At 45.7% G+C, this 24,340-nt stretch overlaps 1 protein-coding gene across 4 annotated transcripts in view; it reads left to right on the top strand.

The window, feature by feature from the left end:
* The window catches only part of ZDHHC1 (zinc finger DHHC-type containing 1), a 47,391-nt gene that overhangs the window by 20,644 nt on the left and 2,407 nt on the right, over positions 1-24,340 (top strand). For 3 of the 4 annotated variants that reach the window (XM_014595364.3, XM_019490979.1, XM_014595366.3), the window contains 7 exons: positions 865-966; positions 1,995-2,119; positions 2,641-2,799; positions 9,588-9,700; positions 15,188-15,273; positions 16,378-16,471; positions 19,293-19,404. In XM_014595364.3, the coding sequence (XP_014450850.1) occupies positions 865-966; positions 1,995-2,119; positions 2,641-2,799; positions 9,588-9,700; positions 15,188-15,273; positions 16,378-16,471; positions 19,293-19,404 (791 nt within the window). The remainder of the gene's footprint in view (positions 1-864; positions 967-1,994; positions 2,120-2,640; positions 2,800-9,587; positions 9,701-15,187; positions 15,274-16,377; positions 16,472-19,292; positions 19,405-24,340) is intronic. The other variant, XM_019490980.1, reaches the window with a different exon arrangement.

The following is a 24,340-nucleotide window of genomic DNA, read 5'->3' as shown; positions in this document are numbered from 1 at the left end:
GGGGTTTGGGAGATCCTTATCTGCCAGCGCCAGCTTTGTGACTGTGGGGCCAGTGCTGCGAGATCCTCTCAGCCTCTGCTTCATCATTGCGGAGACAGAGCTGGCGTTGGGAGATAAGGATCTCCCAGCGCCAGCCCCACAGTCACAGAGCTGTTACCTAGGAGGTAGGGATCGAGGCACAGGGCTTGGAAAGAATTGCAGGGGTGGGGTAGGTCCCAGCCCCCTGCCCCCATCTGCTGCTGGGGCATCTAGTGGATCAGGGCAGGAGGCTGGGACCTGCCCCGCCCCTGTAGCTCTTTCCTAGTCCCCTGCTTCCGACTGGGGAGCTAGGGCAGGGGGACATTGTCCCCAACCTGGCAGCAGGCAGCCCTCAGGGTAAGGGTTCAGTATCCCAGCCCTGGTCAGGAGATGGCTGTCTCCTGGCCTGGTGCCCCCTGCTAGCCAGTGGGCTAACACCCAAGGGGAGCTTAGAGTTCCCCCTGGTGGCAGCTGGGGCCCATTGCAGGGCCCCAGGAAGTGGAAGCAGTTTGCTACCATTAGCAGTAAATATGTTCCTATTTCTCTGTACAAATAGATGCCTGCCTGGGAGCATTTACTCATGAGTAGTTTACTCATGAGTAAACTCCTCCCACATCAAATGCACTTGCAGATACACCCATTATCACCCAAGTTACTTTCCACCTTCACACTCTCAACCAACTCCTTTTTTGCGAGCAGCAAGTCAAGAAGAGCTCCCCTCCTCATTGGCCTCTCTACCATCTGTATTGAAAGTTGTACCTCTTTAGATTTCTTTTATCAAAAAAGTCTCTAATGTGGTTCCACTCTTAGATATGTGAATTATTAACATGATCCTTTCTTTGACAGGAGCTCCAAATCAAAGCACTGTGGAACCTGCAACAAGTGTGTGTGTGGCTTTGATCACCATTGCAAATGGCTGAACAACTGTGTAGGGAAGAGGAACTATTGGTAAGTGTCTGAGTCTGACTACAGTACAAAACCACCCAGGAAAAGCAATCTGTCAACTTTTCTCAGGCCTTAGTCCAAACAGCAATACCAATCCATTTTACATTGAAACTGAGGGTGAACATTTTTTTAAGGCAGCACAAATGCAGAGCAAATAGATGCCCTTGCCCTTTGCTGCACCACATGACAAAAAATCACTGGTGCAGCAAAAAATAGTAATAGAGTGCCACTTTTATGTCTGTTACCTTTTAGAACTCTCCCCGCTCAGTGGGCAGGGGGGGCAGGGGAACCCCACTTTCTCTGGTGTTCCTCTGCTGCTCCAGACCCAAGTTGGTGGGGGAACACCTAGCATTCTCCGCTGCTATGGATCTGCACTAGGCAAGGGAATACCAGCATTCCCTGCTGCTCCAGGCCTGTTGATCTGGAGAAGCAGGTATTCCTCTACTTAGACAGCCCTACAGACAGGCTGAGTGGAGAAGTCCTTTTTCCCACTGCCTCAGGCCCAGGGTGTGGGTCTGTGGCAGTGAGGAAAGTGGGGAGATCACGTTGCCCCTTATTCCACACCATCAAGGGCAAGATGAGGTGACATGTTTTGCCCAGTGAAGCCAATCAGCTGGGCTGAGACACCATTAAGCAAGTTGGAGCAACCCTGATGCACATGTATAGGCACCCTTGAAGCCCATCAAAGAACCAGGCAGTGGAACGGCTAGCTTTCTTGTTCCTCCCTTTGCATCTGTGATGCAACAGATAACATATGTTGGAGCTGTTCAGCAGTTTCCTGAGAAAAGAGGGGCAGCTGCTCAGAGCTGCTTTCTTTGTGGTCCAGGAAAAGAAGGGAGTGATGTCCTCTCTACGTTCTGAGTGACACACATTTGCTCAGCAAGCTCATCCATTCTTAATCAGATGCAAACTAGTTTTCTTACCCTGTTGACTCTCGAAGGCCACAATATAAAGCCTCCAGGTGTTTATTGAGGGAGCGCGCTTTTTGTTTTGTTCTGATAGGACTGAGGGCTTGTATACTTCCTTGGCAGGCTCTTCTTGAACAGTGTGGTGTCTGCTATCTTGGGTCTTATCCTTCTGCTGCTTATTGCCTTCTACATCTTTGTGGAGTTCTTCATTAACCCCATGTTGCTGCGCACCAACCAGCACTTTGAAGGTATTTAATCGATTTCAATTGAGGGCTGCTTCTGATCTGCAGATTAGCCATAATCCCAAGATTGTTGGGGTTTAGACTCCTCTGAGGCCTCATGTTTGGGAGAAGTCCTCATTTCTTTTTATTGGCCCTCACAGTATTATTCTGCTACAGGCAGTTCTGTAGCCTAAGTGGGCTGGGTATGATTTCCTGCAGAGTTCACTGACCTCATTCTTTAACAAGACTCTCAGGCAATCTGAAGATTCCAAAAGCTCTTTAGGAATCAAGAACATTGGGGCTTTCACTGGCTTTATAATATTTATAACTGTACTTTTTTATTAACAAGAGTTTAATATCTGGACAATTTCTATTACTCCTATTCCTTTGTGTTCACTCCCTCCCTTACTTCGTTTTAGTTCCCTGCCACTGTTTCCTTTCCTCCATGCACCTTTTTCTCTGGCCTTACAACCTTGCTCCCCATCCCTGTGCCTTACCCAGTCTTGTTTTCTGATTTATGCTATTTCTGTTGTATTTTTCTCTTTCAGTTTTAAAAAACGACACTGACATTTGGTTTGTGTTTCTTCCTGTGGCTCCAATCAAGACGCAAGCTTCCACCATTTTGGTCTTAACTGGGATTCTCATTCTTCTGGGCCTGCCAACTGTGTTCCTGTTAGGTCATCTGTTGATCTTTCACATTTATCTTAGTAGGTATTGTATTCTTCTCACATTCCATTCTTTCTGCTTTGTATCATTCTACACTCATTGGCTTTTCACTTGTAACACAACAAATAAAGCAGCAGTATACAGGTTAATATAGTATAAAGGTTATCCAGTATAACAGTTAGCAAATGCTGTCATTTGTGATGATGCATCCATTGTTCCCTTCTCCCTGAAGGATTTTAAAGTAATGTTTACCGTCTCTAGGAGCATCTACACTTGCCTTAATGCGCTTTTACTAATGTGCATTAAATTAAGTACTTCCAAGCAGTTTTACATGTGCTCCAGGGTAGTGGGGTGGCGCTTTAATTAGAGAGGCTCCGAGAGCCACTCTAATTAAAGCGCCTCTCTGTCTTATGCATCAGCATCCTCGCACTTAAAAATGGCAGTGGGGCACTTCAACTAAAGCTTGTTTGAAGAGGCTTAGTTCAAGTGCTCCACCACCATTTTTAACTGTGGAGATGCTGATACACAAGACACAGGAGGCTGCTGGAACGCGGTAACTGCCATGCTCCAGCAGGCTTGATTAATCAAGTCTGCTCCAATACGCAGTGAATACCTCCAGTATGAGATACTACAGAAATGAGCATTAGGCTGCACTAATGTGCAGTAGTGCAGGTGCATGCTTTTTAGGTGATGCTTAATGCACAGTAGCATATTCTTTGCATTAGTGTATTAGCAAGGTTTTGACACACTGCTTTAATTCCTAGAATAGACTACTGCGTATCAAAGCGCATGTGTAGATGTGCCCAATAAAGACCCAGATTAATTCTTCATCTGTAGAATTCTTTGCAGTCCAGACCTCTTAGTCTACTTATGCCATGCCTTTTTTATGCCTGGCTTTTCCCAGGGGTTCCCAAACTATGGTGCGCGTACCCCTGGGGATACACAAGACATCTCTGGGGAGTATGCAGGAGAAATTGTGTAATGGGAGATTTAATTGTCATTATAATAATAATTGGCATTTAAGGGGGTTAAAATATAAAACATATGCTGGTAGAGATTCTTGGGCAGCTGGTAAATCTGAAAGGGGGTATGCAATAAAAAGTTTTTGAGAACCTCTGCTCTATGGATTATCATTTACCTATCTTAAGTGCATGAGCAGAGGCATTTTTCTCTCTGAGGACACATCTATACATATCACTTGATGCCCATTGAAACCTGTTATTACTAATTCTACTGAGCATTAGCGCAGCTGGCAAAAACCATGCTAATGCACAGTAGATTAGTCTAATGGGTATTAAGTGTCACTTAAAAAGTGGTCATCAGCCCTAATGCACAGTAGCACTGATTACGACGCATTAAGTTAGCACCTGTTATTACAGGTATTACACTTAATGTACTGTAATTATGGTGCATTAATGAACATGTAGACACATCCAGAAAGGAGAGAATGAAGCTTCTGAAGACTAGTCTCCCATGCAGGCCAGGTCTCACAGGTGGGTAAGCAGAATTTGAAGTTAGTGGTATCCAAGATTAATGATCAGTTTCATTAAACCTGCACAGGCACCTGACTTGTTTATCACAGAGATCACCAAGGATCTTGGTTTTTTCTGATTAAAAATCCCAGATTCTCTAATAAAAAAATCCACAATTCGCTAATTAAAACCCCCCAAATCCATGGTTTTCCACAATTAAAATGAAATGCCACTATATATCTGTGTCAGTTGAACACAACGTTTTACTAAGATTTTTACAATTGTAAAGTAATTTGGAAGCCTACCAGGGCCTCAATGATTATAATAGAATAAATTATAAATACTTGTATATTTTGGCATTTGATTTTAGGTTTTTTTTATCATAGAAAATTAGAGCTGCTTCTGTCCTCTTCACTCACCAGGATGTGGGTCTAGCTGCGGCTGCCCACCCTGCTGCTTTGTGGTGCTGAGCAGTCTTGACATACTGGTGCCCTGTACCTATCCATGCCATTGCTACTTATTACCAAGCCACAGCCCACCTTGGCACTGCTGGTGCCTGTCACTTCTGACCCACAGCACCCTGGCCTGGCCAGTGCCCCTCACTCCCAACCCACAGACCCCTGGCCCTTGCTCCCACTCCCAGCTCCCTACCCCTGCAGCCCTGCTGGTTTTCCTCACTCATAACCCACAGCCCCCTGGCCTGGCCAGTGCTTCTCACTCCTGACATACAGCCCCTTGGCCCTGCTGGTGCCCTTCACTCTAAGCTCACAGCCCCCTGACCCTGCCACTGCCCTCACTCCTGAGCCACAACCCCCCACCCCCTCAGCCCTGCTTGTGCCCTTCACTTCTGACCAGCATTCTCCCACCCCCCACCCTCAGCCCTGCTAAAGGGGGCCCCCAGGTGCTAGAGCTATGGGACCCAGTGGCTGCTGTGGCCAGAGCGATGTGCAGAGCTCTCCCACCCCACATGCAGCTGGCATAGGCAAGCCAAGCCTGTGCAAGGTGGGGAGGATGTAGCTGCATGCTAAGGGGCTTAGGGGTCCCTGCCCTGCTGCCCTACCCCTGGGAGCCTCTGCAGCCCAGCAGGTGGGATCCAGTGGAGAGGCTTTGTGCTGCTGCTGCCACAACACACATACCAGCTGAGCCACCATAGCGATGTCGATGTGTCTACATGCCCCACTAGGCAGCAGCAGGGGCACAGCTGGCACAGGTCCTGGTGGTGGTGGTGGCAGCACTAAGCCACTCCATCCCCTTCTGCCTTCCTGCTCTGGGTCTTGCCTGCCAGGCCACAGAAGTTCCTGGGGGAAGGGTAGGAGTGTGGAGAGCTCTAAGCCGACAGTGGATAGCCCACATCCTCCCCTGCCCCATGCACAAATCTAGGGGGCACCTTCCCCACATGTTACCCTTCCTGGGAGTGTGTGCAGCCGTGAGGATCCAGCCACCCTGTTCTCCCCTACCACCATGCATGCCTTTGTCTGCTCTCTGCCATCCCCACAGCTATGCATTCCCACACTGGTTGGACAGCACCTGCAGCCCTAGCCCCAGCTGCCAATGCTGTTCCACACCCTCCCTCACCATGGCCACTTCAGTCTGCCTTCCCCTTTCCATGTCACCTGTGCCCTCTCTCCCCCAGATTTACCTGTAGGCAGCTGGGGGAGCTGCCCTCCACTGCTTCCTGGCTGTGTTGCTGGCCACACACACGTGTGCCTGTGGACACATGCACATGGCGCCCCCTGTGTTCCGCTCCCCACAGCCCCAAGCAGCCCCTTGCAGGCTGGAACTCTGCCAGATGCAAGGGGAAATCCGTGGTTTACATTTTTCTCCTTTTAAAGGAGCAAATCCATGTTTTTCCATAGCAAACAGAAAACCCAGATCCCTGGAGATCACCCACCAAGGATACTAATGCTTCCTCTATTCAGGCCTGAGTGCAGTTGAATTCTGCTGCAAAAACAGCACTTACCTTTCCAAAACCACCCTGTGAAACAGGATAGACCAGTGAGTCCTTATGATCAGGTGATGACTTTTTGAATTTAAGACTGGTGAAGGCAATAAACTAAATTTCCTAACTAACCTGTTAAACATTTTGGAGTTCCCTAATTAATATAATTACTATGTGAGGCTTTTGTAAAAATAAAACTGCACTAATCATTTTTTTTCTTTTATCCAATTTTCTCACTAGGGAGCCCCATTTTTTTTATTTCAGTCCCATTCTGAAAATTATACTGTATTTGCACAAAGTGGCATTTGGAGTTTGATCTGTTTAGAGGAGGAAATGGCTAGAAATGCAACAGAAGGGGTTTTTTTAAATAGGATCTCCAGTTGCTGCATATGTCAGGGGGGAAATCCATGTTTAAAAGTACAGATGACAATGAAATATTTTCTGATTTCTCGTTCTTAGTCCCTACTAACGTAGGCTAGCACTTTCCAGCTGGCTTGCATTATGCAGAGCAAAGATCTGTTTAGCAAGGTGCAGGTACAAGTAGTAATAGAGAAGACTGACACTGGAAGGAAAGATGAGAGTGCCAGTACTGGAATAATGCTAGCACCTAGAACAGAAGGACCAATTCAGGAGAAGATAAAAGGCTAAATAAATGCTCTGGCTGCACCTGGAAGTTTTTCTTATGATTAGAACCTGTATTAAAATTTAGTACACACAATTTCCACAAAGTGTTGCTCTCTTAGGACTGAAGATGTGCTGCCTTTTGTATGAAAGGGAATTATCACCTGCCAAATCATTAATATTCTTTTTTGTCCCTTAAAGAAATTTTTGAGCTAAGTTAAACTGTGTTTATCACTGGCATCTGTGGACAGGAAAGAGGCTTATTGTTGCTATTGTTATATTACAGTAAAACCTAAAGATCCCAAGTTAGATTGGATCCAAGTTGAGCTTGGTGACAGTCCTTGTCTTAGCAATTACAATCTATACTATAAAATAGTTTAATATATAAGATATATAAGAGCAAAGTATTTTTATCACAGCTGGAATTAGCAAAGGTTGATAAATTGGTTTCATTCTGATTTACTGTTTTCAGTTAATTTAATCTGAAATTATAAGGGTGAACATTGCTTGAGCAAAGGCTGTGTTTTAAAGAAATACAATTCCTCAATTTTTTACACAAATAATAACTCTTAGGATCTATATGACCAGCTCTAATAATAACTGGAGGAAGGAAGTAGTCCTTATTTGGGGATCAGTACTTGTGAAGATCGCAGTGAAAAATTATTTAGATTTGGCCAAGTTAAAAGGACTTAAATATTATGATTTATGCAAATGCAGTTATTTTTTTCACAGTGACTATAATATTTTTACCAACTCCCTACTACCACTGAAAAGGGAATAGGCTTTGATGTATAGCTGCACATTTCAGGTTCTCTTTTTTCTGCTATTATAACCATTTTTGTGCCCAGTGCATAAATGTTTGAACAGTGGAAGACATGCAGTCATTGAGGTATGGCTCTTTAAGACCTCTTTCCTCTGATACTCAGATGCCAGTGACAAACATTAAAAAGAAATCATCTGCATTGATCAGGAAACACAGCAACTGAAACAGGCCTTTGCAAGAGTGTTGGTTTTTGTGTGAGCTTTACAAGGGTTTAGTTCTCCTGTTGTCTGCCTGAATAATTCCAGTTTATGGACTGTTTTCTTTTTTTAAAACTTAGTTGGTAAGTGTTAAAGAAATGTACTCTGTTGAAAGAACCCAGTGGCTGTTAAATACTTGGACGTCAGGAAAGGCTTGAGTCAAGATGGAACATATATATTGCTCTTTAGTTATATCATTGTATAATTCTCAAATAGACTAAAATTATTCAGAAACTGTCCTGGGAGCAGGGACTTAAACCTTGAATTCCTCCTTTCTAGGACATGCCTTTACCAATAGGCTACAGAGTCATTCTTTGTGGCTCAGTAGGCATTTTCACATGTGCTCGGGGGGGGGGGAAGGGGAGTGCTGTAATTGAGTGGCTCTGAGCGCTGATCTAATTAAAGTGCCCAGACCATCTTCTGTAACAGCACCCCTATGCTTCAAAATGGTAGCAGGGACGCTTTATCTAAAGCTCCAGAAGATTCAATTAATCAAGTCTGCTCCGATGCACTCCAATTCACAGTGCTTCGGAGCAGCTTCGTAGCTCATGTACAGGCACCCAATAATTCTTAAATGCACAGGACTGAAAGGGACTCCTAGAGCCACAAGAGTCTGCATAGTTTCAATTGTTTGGGAGTAGAAGTGGCCCACTCAAAGAGAGAGTGTTGCAACATGCAGGCTACAGACTCCTAGAAGATAAGAAATATAAGTTTGGATCCCCTCAGGTAAAGCAGGGAAGTGGACCCTGTGTTTCTCACATCCTGGGCAAGTACTCTATCTACTGGGGACATGTATAAATGAGGGTGCAGCTCTCCTCACCACCGTTTTAAACCAAAACATCTGCCACTGCTATGTACTGTGCTACAAGAACCCCTTAAGGAAGATGGGAGCGAATGCCCTCATCTGCTGGGCTAGCAATAACTGCACCATGGGGGGCATGTGTAGACGCTTTCACTGTCAAGGCTAAGATGCTACTCTTACCACCTAGAAAATGATAAGATCAAAGCCTGAGGCACCTGTGAACTTTTTTTTGCACTTCTATGGTTGGGCATCAGCAAGGGTTTTGAGCATGGACTGTAGTTGCCTAAAGTGGGATTTAGGTCCTGTTTTGGATCTGGCCCTTACAGGTTTTTTTTGAAAATTTTACTCTTGTCTATTTTAATGAGGTGTTAAAAAGGCATACTTCATTCCCTGGACATCTGGAACATAAGAGACTTCCTACCTTTTTCTGGTGTACACTAATTACTTATGCATGTAAGACATGACCAGTATACCTAAGATTTTAGAAAAAAAATGATATGATGATATGTTGTATTATATGAAAATGCTGTGATTATGAAAGTACAAGATGAGTTAATGCATAGCCAGAAAGATATCTTTGTCTTTTACTTAACAGACAAGGTTCTTTGGGTGATTCTGATATCTTTTATTTCATCCAGGAAGAGCACACACCAACTGCAGGAACTTCCTCAGCCTGACAAAGGGTTTTTAAACCTGAAAGCTTGCTTAAAATTTGTTTTCACAACTATTTGAGTTGGTCTAATAAAAGATATCAGATTCACCCAAAGAACCTTGTCTGCTTATGTCCTTAGACCAACACAGCTACAACCTACACCCCTTTTACTTAACAGTGCTTTTTAATGCTTTGAGGTGGTTTTAAATGCAGTTAATTACTAACTTAATTGTTTGAGATATTCTTGTGCAGTGACCATAATGTTCTTAATGAGAAAGCAAGCAGAGTTCCACACACTGAAATTCCTTCTTCTTTCCTCCCAGTGTGGAGCAAACTGACTACCTATGAGTACATCATGCAGCAGCGTCCCCCCCAAGAGATGAAAGAGGCCAACAAACAACTAGAGTCTTGTCCTCCTCAAGTGAGACCCAGTCAGGTACTGCTTGCGCTTTCAGCCTTTCCTTCAAACAAAGGCTCTGCTCTTCCACAGTCTAGTTTGTTGCCTTTCCATGTGCTCAGAATCTCTGATCAGATTGTTAAGCAGATGCTGAAGGCAAGGTTTTGAAGCATTTGGTGGATCTGAGTGAGTGGGATCCAGAAAGGACTGCCAGGTGATGCTGCAGGTTGTAAGGGAGCAGCAGTGACAGAGCCGTGACAGGCTCCAGGAGCAGAAAAGCCACGGGAAATCATTTTGTTAAAAACCAAATAACAATTTTACCATTTAGGTAAAATAAAGGAGTGTAGCTAATATCCCAAGAATAGCTAGCCAGCCTTACAGCCTTTAACTGAAATCTGGAATTAGAGAACAAGGCCCTGTCTATGCTCACTTAGCTCAGCATCCAGAAATTTTGATGGTAAAAGGTAGCTGCTGTGACCAAGCAGATGCACCTGCATACTTCTGGTTGCTTCAGCAGCTGTGCTGTCAGAGTGTGAAGGGCATCCAGGGGAGATGGCTGTGCTGAAGGGACTACAGCAACCAGCAGAATTTGAGGAATGTCTACCTGTGCATGAGTCTGGATGGTGGCAGAAGCTTTGCTGTGCTTGGCAGAAGTGGTGTAACTGCTAGCAGAAAGGAGCCTTCTGCTACTACAGGGAGCTTCAGTGTGAGTGCACTGGAGTTCTGCCAGAAAATTTGTATTGCAGACTAGGCCCAAAGGTGGGGAGAGACATTTTGGAGAGTGTCATAGCCTATGTGGTGGGGTTATCATGCATTGGGATACTGCCTCCGTATGCCACAAATTGTGTCAAGAATTGAGAGGTTTCTTGTGTTTTTGACTAGGCCCTTGCAGCTGCATTATCAGTTTGATGTTTCATAAAATATTAATTACACGAATTGCCTCCAATGCTAATGTAAAATATATGTTTGAAGACATTTGCCTGCTGTTCCTCTGCTGCTGTGTATGGGCTTGTTTATGATTTTCAGGGCTTATTTTATAGGGGGTTAAAGGGAACTAATGTCTTGCATAATATGCAGACTTAAGCTTTCCATGGATACTTTTTTATTCCCTCTAAAGATTTCTAAATTTGAACACACAACAGAGGGTATTTAGCACTTCCCTTCATCAAGCTTTTCTTGGCATGACCATTACAAGCTTAACAGAGCTCCAGTTGTAATCAGTCTGATAGTTATCAGATTTGAGTTGACATTGAGAGAATCTATCTGAATACACAGGAGGGGTGTGTATGTACATGTGCATTGAGGATCTCCCCACTAGCAGGTGTTCCCACATTCTGCAAGTGCATCCTTATTCCCTACTCAAAATTGTATGTGAACATCATGTCTTTGAAGCACATGTATCAACCTGTAAAAAAGAGGAAATAATTTTTGCATTTTAGTGCTCCAGCCAGTAATTTGGGGAGCAATACAAGCTAAGATGCTTTGTAACACTGTTATGTGAAATGCTGACCCACCAGATTCTTCTTGTTCCCCACATAGCAATCATAGACAAACACGAACAAACAGAATAGAGTAGTAACTCGCCTTTTTTAAACTTTGATGTGAACCTAGAAATCCTTAGCTCCCCTAGCTCCTGTGCTCCTTGTATTACTTGTGTTTTTATATGAAGCTGTATCTCTCCCTTCTGCAAGTCCTCACGCCCAATGGCGCTATCTTGCAGGACTCAGTTTCAATGGGGCTGGGTTCCTCCAGCCACTAAATCAGTCAAATGCACGCACACACGCACACACACACACGCACACACACACACACACACACACACACACACACACACACACACACACACACACACACACACACACACACTAATGTGGCAAGCCTGACCCTGACCTGTTGATCAGCATGTACAGGCTGACACCCTCATATGCCAGGAATCAGTTCATTAAGGTAACAATAAAATGCAGTCAGATACAAGCACACAGGTAAACAGAATACTTCTGAATCTGGCTGGGTGTCCAGCTGACACCCTCATGGGCCACCCTGCAGTTCATTAGGGCATGTCTGAGCCAAACTGGGTCAATCAGCCTATACAAGCTGATCCCCTAATGTGTCTCAAACTCAGCATGTCCCAATCTTTTGTCCTAACTGTTCTAGTAGTGGTAGCCTCTTGATGAGTGGAACCCACAGTCTTTTTGGGCTTTATAGGGATCTTTGGCTTAGGTAAAAGAAGCATTGCTGCAGAGCAAGTGGGGAAGGGGAAGTAGAAAAGGAAAAATTCACCCAGTTACCACCAGTTTGACTATAGAAGTTATTTATTGCTAAGTATATGGAATTTATGATGGTACTAGTAGTAACAGACATGCAAGGGAAAACAAACAAAAACAATTACAATATTACCCTGTTTTAATTGAGTATTTGGGGAAACCTAACTCAAGCTTAACTTATAAAATTCAGGTTCAGAAAGCTATGCCTAGAGAGAAAAAAAATGAGAGAGAGAGAAAGAGAAAGAGAGAGCAAGAGCTGGGATCTCACCGTTCCAAGGCACTTGAGTGTTTTGTTGACCGGAAAAGTTCCTAACACGATCGTTGAAGGTTAAACAGGCAACCAAAAGAGACTACCTTTTTATCCCAGTTTCTCGAGAACAACAGCGGATGGTGTCAGAGAGATTTCTCCTTTTTGAAGTACACTGTTTGCTACTTTACAGCTTTCTTATGCCCTTAGTCTAGCCTTTTCAAAGCATTCTTTTAATTGTGTAAATCAAGAGGGTCCCAAGCCATAATTGACAGAGAAAATCCTGTTATATAAACAGTTTCAATTTAAATGAATTACCTTTTTCAGTGACAAGGGGTTATCTGGTTTGGAGCATCTCAAGAAACTGATTAACAACCAGGAAAAACATAACATTTTAAGGAGTAACCAGACACCTAGGAGTCAGCTTGAAATTATTCTGAGTACAGAAGATATACTGGAAGGGATACCACATTGTTTCTTCTCAGATGGCCTAGCTATGCTTGCACTGTGAAGTCAGCATCAGTGTTTTGTATTTTACCTGTTGTGAATAAGCCTCAGTTTAGCATGACTTTCAGATCTTACTGTAGTCTTTTAACATACTTAAGGGGATTACTTGGAGTGTTCATAAACTTTGTGGGGAGGACGTTCACCAGTCATCCCAGGAAAAGTATGACAGCATTTGTGGTCAGGGCTCCAATGGGCTGGATGTTGTGATGAGCCCTTAACCATTGTTCAGATGTTGCCCATACCCACTCTGACTTGGTTTCTTGCCTCAGCATGCCCTAACCCAGCAACTGAGTTTTAGCCAATCAAGTTTAAATAGGCCTCCCATACTGGGACTGGGGCATGTACAGCCTAAGATGCCTAAACTTTTCTTCTGCTTAGTTCTGGTTAGATGAGGTGGGGGTGTGTGTGTGGGGGGGGGGGGAGGGGCAGGAATAGAAAAAGTCCTTTGTAAGTCCAGCAAGCTGGGTGCCAGGGCTCCCTTGGGAGCACAGAGCTGACAGGTAACACCTGGGGGATGTATGTTGGAAATTAGCTAAATGGAAAGAAAAGGAGAAGAGACATTTGGATTATTTTAAAAATTCAAGTCTTTCGAAGGAAATGAATTTCCTTTGAATAAATACATGTTTGTATTTCCTAGAAACATCAATAATTTGTTCAATTTATATAACTGATATTTTAATTGTTTTAATAAATGGTAACCACATGCATTTCTATTGATTTATCTTCCTCACAGTATGCATTTGCTGAAAGTTTTTTGCACAATCCAGGAAGTTTAGGAATGATACTGTTAAAACCCCAGAAAAAAACAGGCCTCAAATATATGAAACCATCTTATACAAATAATGATGGGAAAGTTATTGTTTAGGAATTAACTTTCTTCTTTCATACAAATATATATCATGCTTTGTTCATCCATTTGAAGTCAAGCTTGTGGCCTAACTACTACACAGATGTTTTTCCATCTTCAAACAGGTGTCATATAGTCATAAAGAAGTAGGGTTGGAAGGGACCCCTGCAGGTCATCTATTCTAACCCCTTTGCCTGAGGCAGGATCATCCATATCCAGACTATCCTATACAAATCCATAATCTAAACTCTTTGTAAAACTACTGTCAACTTGGACACAACACAAGACATAACACCCTGACCTGCCACAGGTAAAGCAGGGGAACCACAGCAGCCAACATCCTGCTTCTATAAAAGGCTGTTGATGTACAGTCAAGAGATCCCAGGTCAAGAGCCATGCCCCATGTTGGAAAGGAAAGCAAAAATTCCCACACTCCACACCAATCTGACCGGGGGTAAAATTCCTTCCTGACCCCAAATACAAGTCTCACTCTGAGCAGAGGGCAAGCCAGGATCCTCTGGCTTTTAGCTATGAGCCTCTGGCTTTAAGTCCCAGCCGGAGTATTTGCACATGCCAGTCACAATCCCCAGCCTTGGCTGCAGCCAGCATCCAGTGCCTCCGAGGAAGGCTTAAAAGCACCCTGACACATGTAGCAGAAAAGGGGCCGGGGGCAGGGGACAACTCCAAAACGTTGCAGCTCGGCATGCATTTAACCATTAGATAAGTCAATATCAAAGCATTAAGCATTCAGGTCAAGGGTTTCCAAAGTGACCAGTAATTTTCGGTTCTTCAAACTAAAAAATAAATTGGGTTTGCAGAAAAAGGGCTTGGCAGTTACATTGGTTTAAAATAGGCTGGAAAAAGCATTCTGAACTGCGATGCCTCAGCCAAGGCAGTACTGTACTATTTGTCCTCTTTGCTGGGTATTTTTTAATCGGCATCTTTGTACCCTCACCATCTTAGTTGTAGGATCATTTTTGGAGGATAGAGGGGACTTTTCTTTAATCTAGTTACTTGGATTTAAAAAAAATTATGACTTGAGCCTTTTTGTACCTGGATGTCATTATGTAATTTTAAAATTCAGGAACGTGTGTAGAGCCATATACATCCAGGACAATAATGTGTATTCTACACTGCAGTGTTTGAGAGCAAGTGTTGTGTTGCTAGACTGCATCAGGGAATGTTCGTGCAAGGGAACAGAGAGAGCCTTCACTCTGAGTCCTAGATAGCAAAGGAAAGAATTACAATCTCAGTGCTGAATCAATAGAAGTGTTTTCATTTAATGCTGTAGTAAATCCTTTTCTCTAGGTGAGCTGTTTGGGGCTAGCAAAACAATTTCAAGGGATTCTTTAATAGGGTTCCAATTCAACTGAACTGGTATTTATAGTACCTTTGTGACTAGCCTGTAATCTAGTCTCAGTCTTTTTTGGTTCAGTCAGTATTTCACACGTTATGGATTTATGACTAGCTCAGCCTTTATTCTCTTTCATCTCATTAAACAGACCCCTCTAATATGTTATAGTTTTCTGCTTAGCTGCGCATGCCAAAAACCTTCCTTCTGGCTAATGATTGAGAGGGGAAACCCCTAGAATCTTGATAATGTATGTTCTTAACTTGGACACCATTATTGTTTTGGTAATTTAAATTCATCTACTTTTTAGGAGGTGGATTTGTATGCAGCTAACCTTGGCTACACCGACCCAGAGATTCAGGTGGAGGATTCTTCAGCAGTAACCTCAGGGAGAGAGTAAGTACAGCTAACAATACAAGGATTTACAGGTATGGTGTGTGCTGTGGAGGAAATCATCCAGCAAAACTCCCTGCTTGGACCCTCTTGAGACAAAGTTACTTAGGAGACTCAAGGTGTGGCCATACCATAAACTTCCTTTGTCAAGATGTGGCACAGCACTCTGCACCCACCAGCTCCAGATTGGAAGCAACATAGCTGTGTTTTCACGGTGCTGCAAGCAGGCCAATATTTCTTAGCAGCTCTTCTGACACTAGGCTTCCTGGTAAACTTTCACAAAGCCAAATATAAAATTCTTCCGTTAGATCAATATAAGACTTCCAGGATTCTAAACATACCCACTATACTAAAAAATGAAGTAGTATGTAAGTGAACTATCTAAGAGCAAAGGCAGACCTAGAAGGAGCTCTCTCTTCTCTTGACAGCTATGGGATGTAAAAAGCATATAGTCTGTCAGCACTCAGCACCATAAAATGATCTACCTTCTAAAAGCTCTGTGCACAGGAACCTGGAGCCGAAAGTCAGTCTAAAGCTCCAGCTGCCTTTTGTCTCTGGTGTTCTCACTACCTCAGTTTCCACTTGTATCAGTGTGATCTGACAACAGCAGGTGGAAGTCCACCCAAGTAACAAATGGGCCCAGGCCTTATATCAAAGGGAAAATAGCCTTTCCTTATCTTCTGATTCCTTCTGCCAACTCTGACTCACCTTGGTCTAACTGGGATTGAACTTCAAACAACTGGTTATCATCCACCCCTCAGTTATCCTCCAACACTAAGTACTGGGCTGGATTAAGTGTAATGGAAATTAAAATCTGGGTACTAGTTAAAGCATCAGAACACTTGCCTATCATTAACCCTGTTAGCAATCCCATGGGCATGTTGAACACAGGGGAAACCAGATGGAACCCTGCACAGTTCCACAGAACAGTACCCTGAGAATGGAGGACAAGTTGTCCCACAATCCCCTCTGGGCACACTCTGCAAGGAAAGAGCTGCTGCTCACCCAGCTAGGTTAAAGACAGGTCATTCAAAAACAAACGAAAACCAATGAGATAACTGGGGCTAAGAGAGCAGGAGCATCTGATGTATTCTTCATGCATTTTAGCTTCTCAAAGTTGTCCCCCCACAATGATGGACCAGACCCTGAGCCCAACTCTCCTTCTGAACCCCCAGCTCCTCTGTCCACTGTCCACATACAGGTAAGTGGGAAGCCTTGCTACAGACCTACCTAGTTATGTTAATGCTATTTCATTATATCTTACATGCACACACACACTCTCCCTCCAGTCACCTACACTCCCTATCTCATGTGGGCAAATGGGAACACAAATGCATATTTTCCCTCTTTCCCAAACAACACATATGCACAGTAACCCAATACTTATGTCTCACTGTCCTATCCCAAGAATTCAACCCATCTCAAACATACAAAGCATGTATGCGCTCTCCCCAATTCACTCCACACTCAACTCAATACATAACATGTTATTGGCATCAAACACTGCTTGTTTCCAGAATAAAACAGAAAGAATTTGTAAGGGACAGTAGCCGCAGGTGAGCACCGGATGAACCACTGAACCAGCGGCTCCTGGTTCAGTGGTGCATGGCAGCTGGAGCCACCCCCACCTCCCCCATACCCACACACGCCCCCCCCCCCCGAATGAGCTGCTGCTCCATCCGGCACCTGTCCCCCCCACAACACACACACACACGCCCCCCAAATGAGCTGCCGCTCCATCCCGCACCTGTCCCACCCCAGCCCCACACTGAGCAGCCCCTGCCCCAGCCCCACACATGGGGGGGCCTTGATCTGCCCCCCCACGCCCCTTCCCTTCCCTTCCCTTCCCTTCCCTTCCCTTCCCTTCCCTTCCACCATACCAGACTTACCAACTGGAGGCAGCTTTCCATGCTGCCAGGCTGTGCTACCTGTGCTGCGCTGCCGCTGCCTGCATGCACAGGCCATTTATCAGCCAAATTATCGGCCTGATATGGCCGATTTCCGATATATTAAATTTTATTTATATCGGTGCTGATCCGCTATCAGACTGATGTATTGGTGCACCTCTAGCTAATACACCATGATGTTCTCTTCTTTCTCTCAGGATTTATGCCCAGCTGTTTCTCATTGATATTTAATGAGAGGCATTTTTATTTCTGCTGATCCAAGAGAAACTTCTGTTTTAATGTCTTTGTATTTTAGACATTTAATTAGAAAGTAACTCTGTATTCTGATCCCTTTGCTTGTGGTCTTCTTGGATATATGTAGTGCTATATGTCTCTCTTCTAGTTCCCTCTTCAAGTTTGAATGTAAAAGCTAGGGCTGTCAGTTAATAACCATTAACTTGCATGATTAATACATTAATTGGTTCTTGCATTAATTTTTTAATTAGTTAATTGTGCACCTGGTTTTGAAGCCAGCACCCAGGCTTCGCTCTGCCACTGTCACTGCCACTTCCTGGCTGCTCAGCAGGGCAGTGGTGGCAGTGCAGAAGACCACAGGGCAACCCAGGCATGGGCTCTGGGCTGCTGCAGCAGGAAGGCGGGATGGGGAGGGGCTCACAGACACTCACACGAGCAACCCCACCATGCATACAGCCAGGAATGCAACCCAGCACTGTGTAGAGCAGTGCCCAGCAGGTAAGTCTGTGGAGTGGGGGCAGGGGTTAGACTGAGGCCTCCATAGTGAAGGAGGGAGTGAGGCAGGGGTTGGGGTGAATGGGGCCCTTGGGCTGGGATGGGTCATGGAGCCGCAGGTGGCTCATCCAAGGGCCTGGCTCCCTGCTGCTGTGCGCACCTCCATGGGAGGCATCGGGGGTACACGCCCACCAGATATTGTCGTGGGGTGGAGGCAGGATGCCTGCTGTAAACTAGGGCTCTGCACCCTGCTACCTTTGACCTGGGAGCCATGTGTTGGCTGTGCCCCATATCCCCTGCCTGCCTGGGGGCAGGAAGCACAACATGGCATTGCATGGCTCCTGGGGACAAATTCAACAGGGTGCAGAACCCCCAGTCTGCAGCCCACCTCTGCCCCATGCACGAATCCATCTCTGGGGGTGTGTGCAGTGGTGGGGAGCCATGCCTACCCATGCCCCTGGACAAGCTGCCCACAGCTCTGGGGCCCCATTCATTCTAGCCCCTGCCCCATTCCTTCCCTTCGTCTGAAGGCCTCAATCTGCTCCCCACCCCCCATTCCCTCCTACCGCCCCTTCCTCTCCACAGACGTACCAGCTAGGCACTGCTCTATATGCAGCTGGATTGGATTCCTGTTGGGTTACCATATTTCTAGGTTAAAAAAAAAAAAAAGGAAACTGGGGGGAGGAAAGGCATATGATTGTGGGGGGGCAGTGATATGCTTGTGTCCTGCCCCTCACTCTCAAGCCACTGCCTCCCTCAGCCCTGCTGCTGCCCCTCCTGACCCACAGTACCCTACATCATGCCAGAGTGTGTGGGATCCCACTCCTCCATGGCCTCCAGACACACCCCCCCACACACACACAACCCCGCCAGACCTTCACAAATTCCCCCCACACTTATGCCCAACCATACAAAGTACCTGCATAATTTTACAAAATTGAGTTTTTCTGCGCATAATTTTGAGTTTAGCTGTGAGATTAAAATTGTGATTTACAGCAACTAATTTTTTTAATCGTGCAACTAATCGTGATCATGTTTTTTAATCGGTTGACAGCCCTAGTAAAAACACATTCATCCACTGATCTCATCTACTCTTTCCCCATATACACAATGCGTGCACATTCCACTTCTCCATGTTTCCTTGAACTCTTCACCATTTACACATTACATGCCGTCTACTCCCTAGTTTTCACATTATGCATATTCTCTACCACTGCCTGTACTGAGACGGTTCTAAAGTCTAAAATAAAATCAGTCACATCGTTCATGCATAAACCCAACTTGAAGAATAAAGTTAAACAGAGATTATAGTTACAAAAGCTGTCAGTACAGCATCTTAGGGTCAAGAAAGGGATATCTCTTCACATGAGCTTCTTGTTTCTGCAGCAGCAAAAGAAGAAGAAAAAGAAAGTGCATAAAGTTCCTTCCTCAGCAAAGGATAACAACAGATCCAAGACCAACTCTAGACCATGGCCCCCTCTTGCCATTCCCCAGTCAGGTGAGTGTACTCCACTGAGTCCCTCCATTCCACTCCCATAGCCGTTAGAAGAAATTTGAGGGAATTAATGAGGATACATTTGAAAAAGAATGATAGAAGAAAACTAAAATGAAAAATAAAAATCCCTGTGAGGCAATACCAAATATCATAAGGCTTCTGTTCCCTAGTTGAGCTCTCTAGGGAGCCAATATGTCACATGGTGCTAATTCCTTCTTCTCTTTCCTGTGCTGACTTTGATATTAGATCTCATGCTAAAGAAGGCTAGAGGAGCTGGGAAGAAAAAGGATGAACTGGGCTATTTGCCTTTAGGAGGAGTTGCAACTTTAAAAGACAGAGAATATTGAAAAGCCACCACCAGCAACTGAAGCTGACAATAAGAGAGAAATATCCAGTGGGAAGAGAATGAAGCAGCCAAGCATTTTGGCTGCTTGCAGACATTAAAAAACCAAAAAACAACAGTGCTTTACTTCAAACTCAGCACGTTTCTGTGCTGAGCCCTGCACATGTCCAGAAGAGGCTGCACTTTAGTTGGACTCCACTCACCCGACATCTGTATAGATTGGACACTTTAGTGGGGCTTTTTTGGCACTTTTGTCTAATAGCTGATTGAATCAGCTTTAGCTAAAAGCGCCAAAAAGCCCTGTTGAAGCGCCCAATCTATACAGACACTGCAGAGCCAGGTCAAAATAATGCATGGCTTTTTCCAGTGAATCACAGTTCTTGTTTTTGTTTTTTAACTTCTGCAAGCAGCCAGAGTGTAAGGGAGTAGTGTGAAGAAAGGAATGCATGGCAGGGTCAGAGGAAGATGGGACTAAAGAAAGAAGAGGACAGGTCAAGAGTATAAGCGAGGAGAGAGGAAAAGATTTGGGTAGAAGGGAGAAAGGCAATGAAACAAAAGCAGAGAGTGGAATGAAGTTTGATAAGTGCAAAACACTTGTAACACTAAAGGCCAGGAACAGATGTTGCATTTCTTCCTGGATAAATTTTGTTTGTGTTTGTCCCACAACAAAAATATCCCATGATAAGTGGTGTATACACACATTGCTCTTCTAATCAGCATTTGAGTGCAGTGCCTCTTTTCTATCATTGATGCAATGATGCAGTCCCAGGGTTACTGTACAGATGTACTTCAGAATATCCTGGGATAAACTGTTGTAACCTCTTACCCTAGAAACCCTTTTAGGATTTCAAAGATTCATAGATTCATAGATGTTAGGGTCAGAAGGGACCTCAATAGATCATCGAGTCTGACCCCCTGCATAGGCAGGAAAGAGTGCTGGGTTCAGATGACCCCAGCTAGATGCTTATCTAACCTCCTCTTGAAGACCCAGGGTAGGGGAGAGCACCACCTCCCTTGGGAGCCCCTTCCAGACCTCAGCCACTCGAACTGTGAAGAAGTTCTTCCTAATGTCCAGTCTAAATCTGCTCTCTGCTAGCTTATGGCCATTATTTCTTGTAACCCCCGGGAGCGCCTTGGTGAATAAAAACTCACCAATTCCCTTCTGTGCCCCCGTGATGAATTTATAGGCAGCCACAAGGTCGCCTCTCAACCTTCTCTTGCGGAGGCTGAAAAGGTCCAGGTTTTCTAGTCTCTCCTCTTAGGGCTTGGTCTGCAAGCCCTTAACCATACGAGTGGCCCTTCTCTGGACCCTCTTCAGGTTATCCGCATCCCTCTTGAATTGCGGCGCCCAAAATTGCATGCAGTACTCCAACTGTGGTCTGACCAGCGCCGGATAGAGGGGAAGTATCACCTCTTTGGATCTATTCGTCATGCATTCGTTTATTCCAGGACAACAGATATGGATGTCTGTATGCTTGCCCTCTGTCCTGGAATAAATTGGTTTATCCTGGGATAAATGTGACATCTGTTTGCAGCTTAAAGACAGGTAAGGTGATTGTTGTTGTAATTAGTCTTAGAGCACATGAGAGAAGTGGCTGTTCTCAGCCAGCTCCACAAAGTAGCTACAGTTGAAGCCTCCCAGCAATGATGATCACCAGCTGGTGTTTGTTGTGCTTGCAGGAAGAATCAGAACAGAACTAATGCATTGCCTTTCAGTTTGAACTATTTTTATTTTTTAAAGGAGGCTGCCCCTACTGGGCAAAACGGGGTTTTGTATGCTAGGCCCTTGTCTGGGCTGAGGCCTCTCTGGCCTTGTCCCACTTAACTCAGGCTAGACCCCTCACCCTAGGGTCCACTGTCCCAGGACCCCAAGCTCCTGAGTCCCAGCTCTGACCATAGTCTTGCAGTTCTGAGCTCCCTGGGCCCCTGGTCTCACCCTCACAAGTTCTGGGCTTTTGCCCTCAGTCTCTACTATGCCTTGCCTCATGGAGGGCTTTGGGCCTGTGCCCTGTCTCTGCTGTGCCTTGCCCCATGGCGAGTTCTAGGCTTGCACCCTCAGTCCCTGCCATCTGTAGCCAGAATCCTTCTGTCAACAGCACCTAGGATGTAGGGCAGGGGCAGGCAATTATTTTGGGCAGAGGGCTGCTTACTGAGTTTTGGCAAGCCATCGAGGACCGCATGACAGGCAGTCCAGGGCAGATTAATATTAATTTTCTAAATTTTTTAGGGGCCCTGCGGGCCAGATAGAATGGCTTGGCGGGCCGCATCTGGCCTGCAGGCCGCATTTTGCCCACCCCTGATTTAGGGTGTCCCTGTACACTCTGCTCAGTGGTCTCCTCCACCTCTACAGCCACAATCTAGTCCTCCAGTATAAACAAAACCCAAAAACATGAATTTCTGCTCCAAACTCAAAGGTTCCCTTCCTGGGGTTAATCTTGCCCTGTGGAAACCCTTACCCAAAGGGCCCAAGTTACTTATCTGCTCCTGATTCAAGATGCAGGGTTTTCTTCATTCCACTGCAGCTCCAAGTCCTGCTTCTGGGCTTCCAGGCCTGGCTTCTGCCTGGAGTTCTGCCTCCTACAGCTTCTGTGGCCAAACTGTCCCTCTGCCTTGGGGCTTGTGCTTGTAAGTCCCTTCCTGTGTCACCCGATCCTCCACTTCCACCCCAGGTCTGTCAGTTACTACTTCCACCTGGGTTGAGTGGCTGTTTTGTTCTAGGGCTCCCTTCCTGTATTTGCTTGTCCCAGGGGTTGGGGAGGGCCAGTAACCCCTGGGCTGCCCCCCTTTTAGTAATGAGGTAGGACCCCATTACATACATATATCCACATCTTTGCTGCTTTTTTCTTCTGCCCTCACCTTCCCTGCTTCCCCACAAGTGAGTCCAGTGTGTTTCCTTTGTCTCTTTCCACATGACTGTCCTTAAAAGAGTTCAGAGGGAGAGAGATTTCCAGACTGAAAACAGCACCAAGGATAGAGAACTTGTTGTCCCATCTCCCTGGATCTTCGGAGGGGGGCATGACATGTCTAGCTAGAGGAAGGAATAGACCTTAGGCATTCAGCTATAGAAAGGACTACCTTTTGTGGGCCCAGGGGGAGGCTCCGGATAGCAGCAGCAGCAGCAAATACACACATTCCCTTAGTCCCTCGAAAAGTTTGTGAATTTCTGACATTAAACTGGTGCTTCTGGCTCTCTCCTCTCAGTCCCCTGAGCAGGGCCAGTAGATCTTCTCAGTCACTATACATGAGGCTGCAGAGACCTGCAACCCCAGAGTTTCTTCTTTTTGCATGACAGGTTTCCTGAAGGTGTCAATATTAGATATTAGAACATACCAAGGCAAGGCCTACCTGCTACTATCTTTCCTGATTACACTTCCCAGCTGTAGGATATAGCAGTGTTTCTCAACCTTTTAGGTAGCAAGTACTCCCTAACTTCTGAAATTTTTAATAAGTACCCCAACACTCAGTTTTCTAGGGGATTTTATATTTATAGACTAATATGTGCCATATGTTAGAAGAAGGGCTGTGTATATAAGGCTGTGATGACAGATGTCTGATCTGGTGTGGGTAGGGTTGCCACCTTTTACACCAGGGGTGCACAACTCAAGTATATACCTGGGCTAGAGGTGATGTTGGCCAAAGCTAGGAGGGCTGAACCCAGTTATCATTACTGGGGAAATTTAAATTTTCCCAAATTATTAATGGGGAATTTAAAGTGCTGTGCAATGCGCAGCACACCAAATTTTTTGCCATAGTTTTGAGAGGAAAAGCGGCCTTCTGAAAGTGGTGCAGCTGCTTTTGCTGGTGCTCCCACCTGCCCCCCTGCCAGCCGGCTAAACAGGGAGTGCGGCCTGGCAGGAGGTGGGCTAGCACTCTCAGGGGATGCACGTGCACCCCCTTCGCATCACCCCTGGGCGAGAGAGAGGAAAAGAGGGTGAGAGAGACAAGGAGGCAGCTGCTGCCAGCTATGGAGCCTGGGTTGTTCCCAGAAGGCAGCTGGGAGGCTGCAAGCCCTGCTGCAAGCAGCCTGGGCTCTGTGACTGGCAGCAGCTACCCAGAGCCTGGGCTCTGGCATTGCACACCTCAGAGCAGATGGTGGGGGAGGGGGCCCTGAGGCAGCGCAGACCGGAAAAGTCCAGTACCGCTGCCAGCCCTCATCTGTAGCCAGCCTGCAAACAGCTGCACCGGGCTCTGCAGCCCTGGCATCCACTGCATACCGGCGACTGCATGTGTGCCTCAGAGCACAGAGTTGGGGAGGATTGTGTTGCCTCGGACCCTATTCCCGCTCTCTGCTCTGAGGTGCGCGTGCAGTCGCTACCAGCACAGAGCTGATGCCGGGACTGTGGAGCCCAGTGCAGCTGTTTGCAGCCTGCCCTCTACAGCTGCCCAGAGCCCAGGCTGGCTATAGGTGAGGGCCAGCAGCAGCACCAGGCTTTTCCCGCCATTTGGCGGCAGTGCTGGGGGGGCAGGTTGGAGAGGGCTACGGTGAATTTTGGGGTGACAGTAGCCTCCCTCCCATCACTGCAGCCCACCCCAAGAGCCGGGAAGAGCCCGGTGCTGCCACCAGCCCCAGCCTGCAACGGCAGCCTGCTCTCTTCC

The sequence above is a fragment of the Alligator mississippiensis genome, chromosome 10 (genome assembly GCF_030867095.1).
Source record: "Alligator mississippiensis isolate rAllMis1 chromosome 10, rAllMis1, whole genome shotgun sequence".
Lineage (NCBI taxonomy): Eukaryota > Metazoa > Chordata > Crocodylia > Alligatoridae > Alligator > Alligator mississippiensis.
The sequence above is the reverse complement of the archived record's forward strand: the minus strand, read 5'-3'. Positions and strand labels throughout refer to the sequence as shown.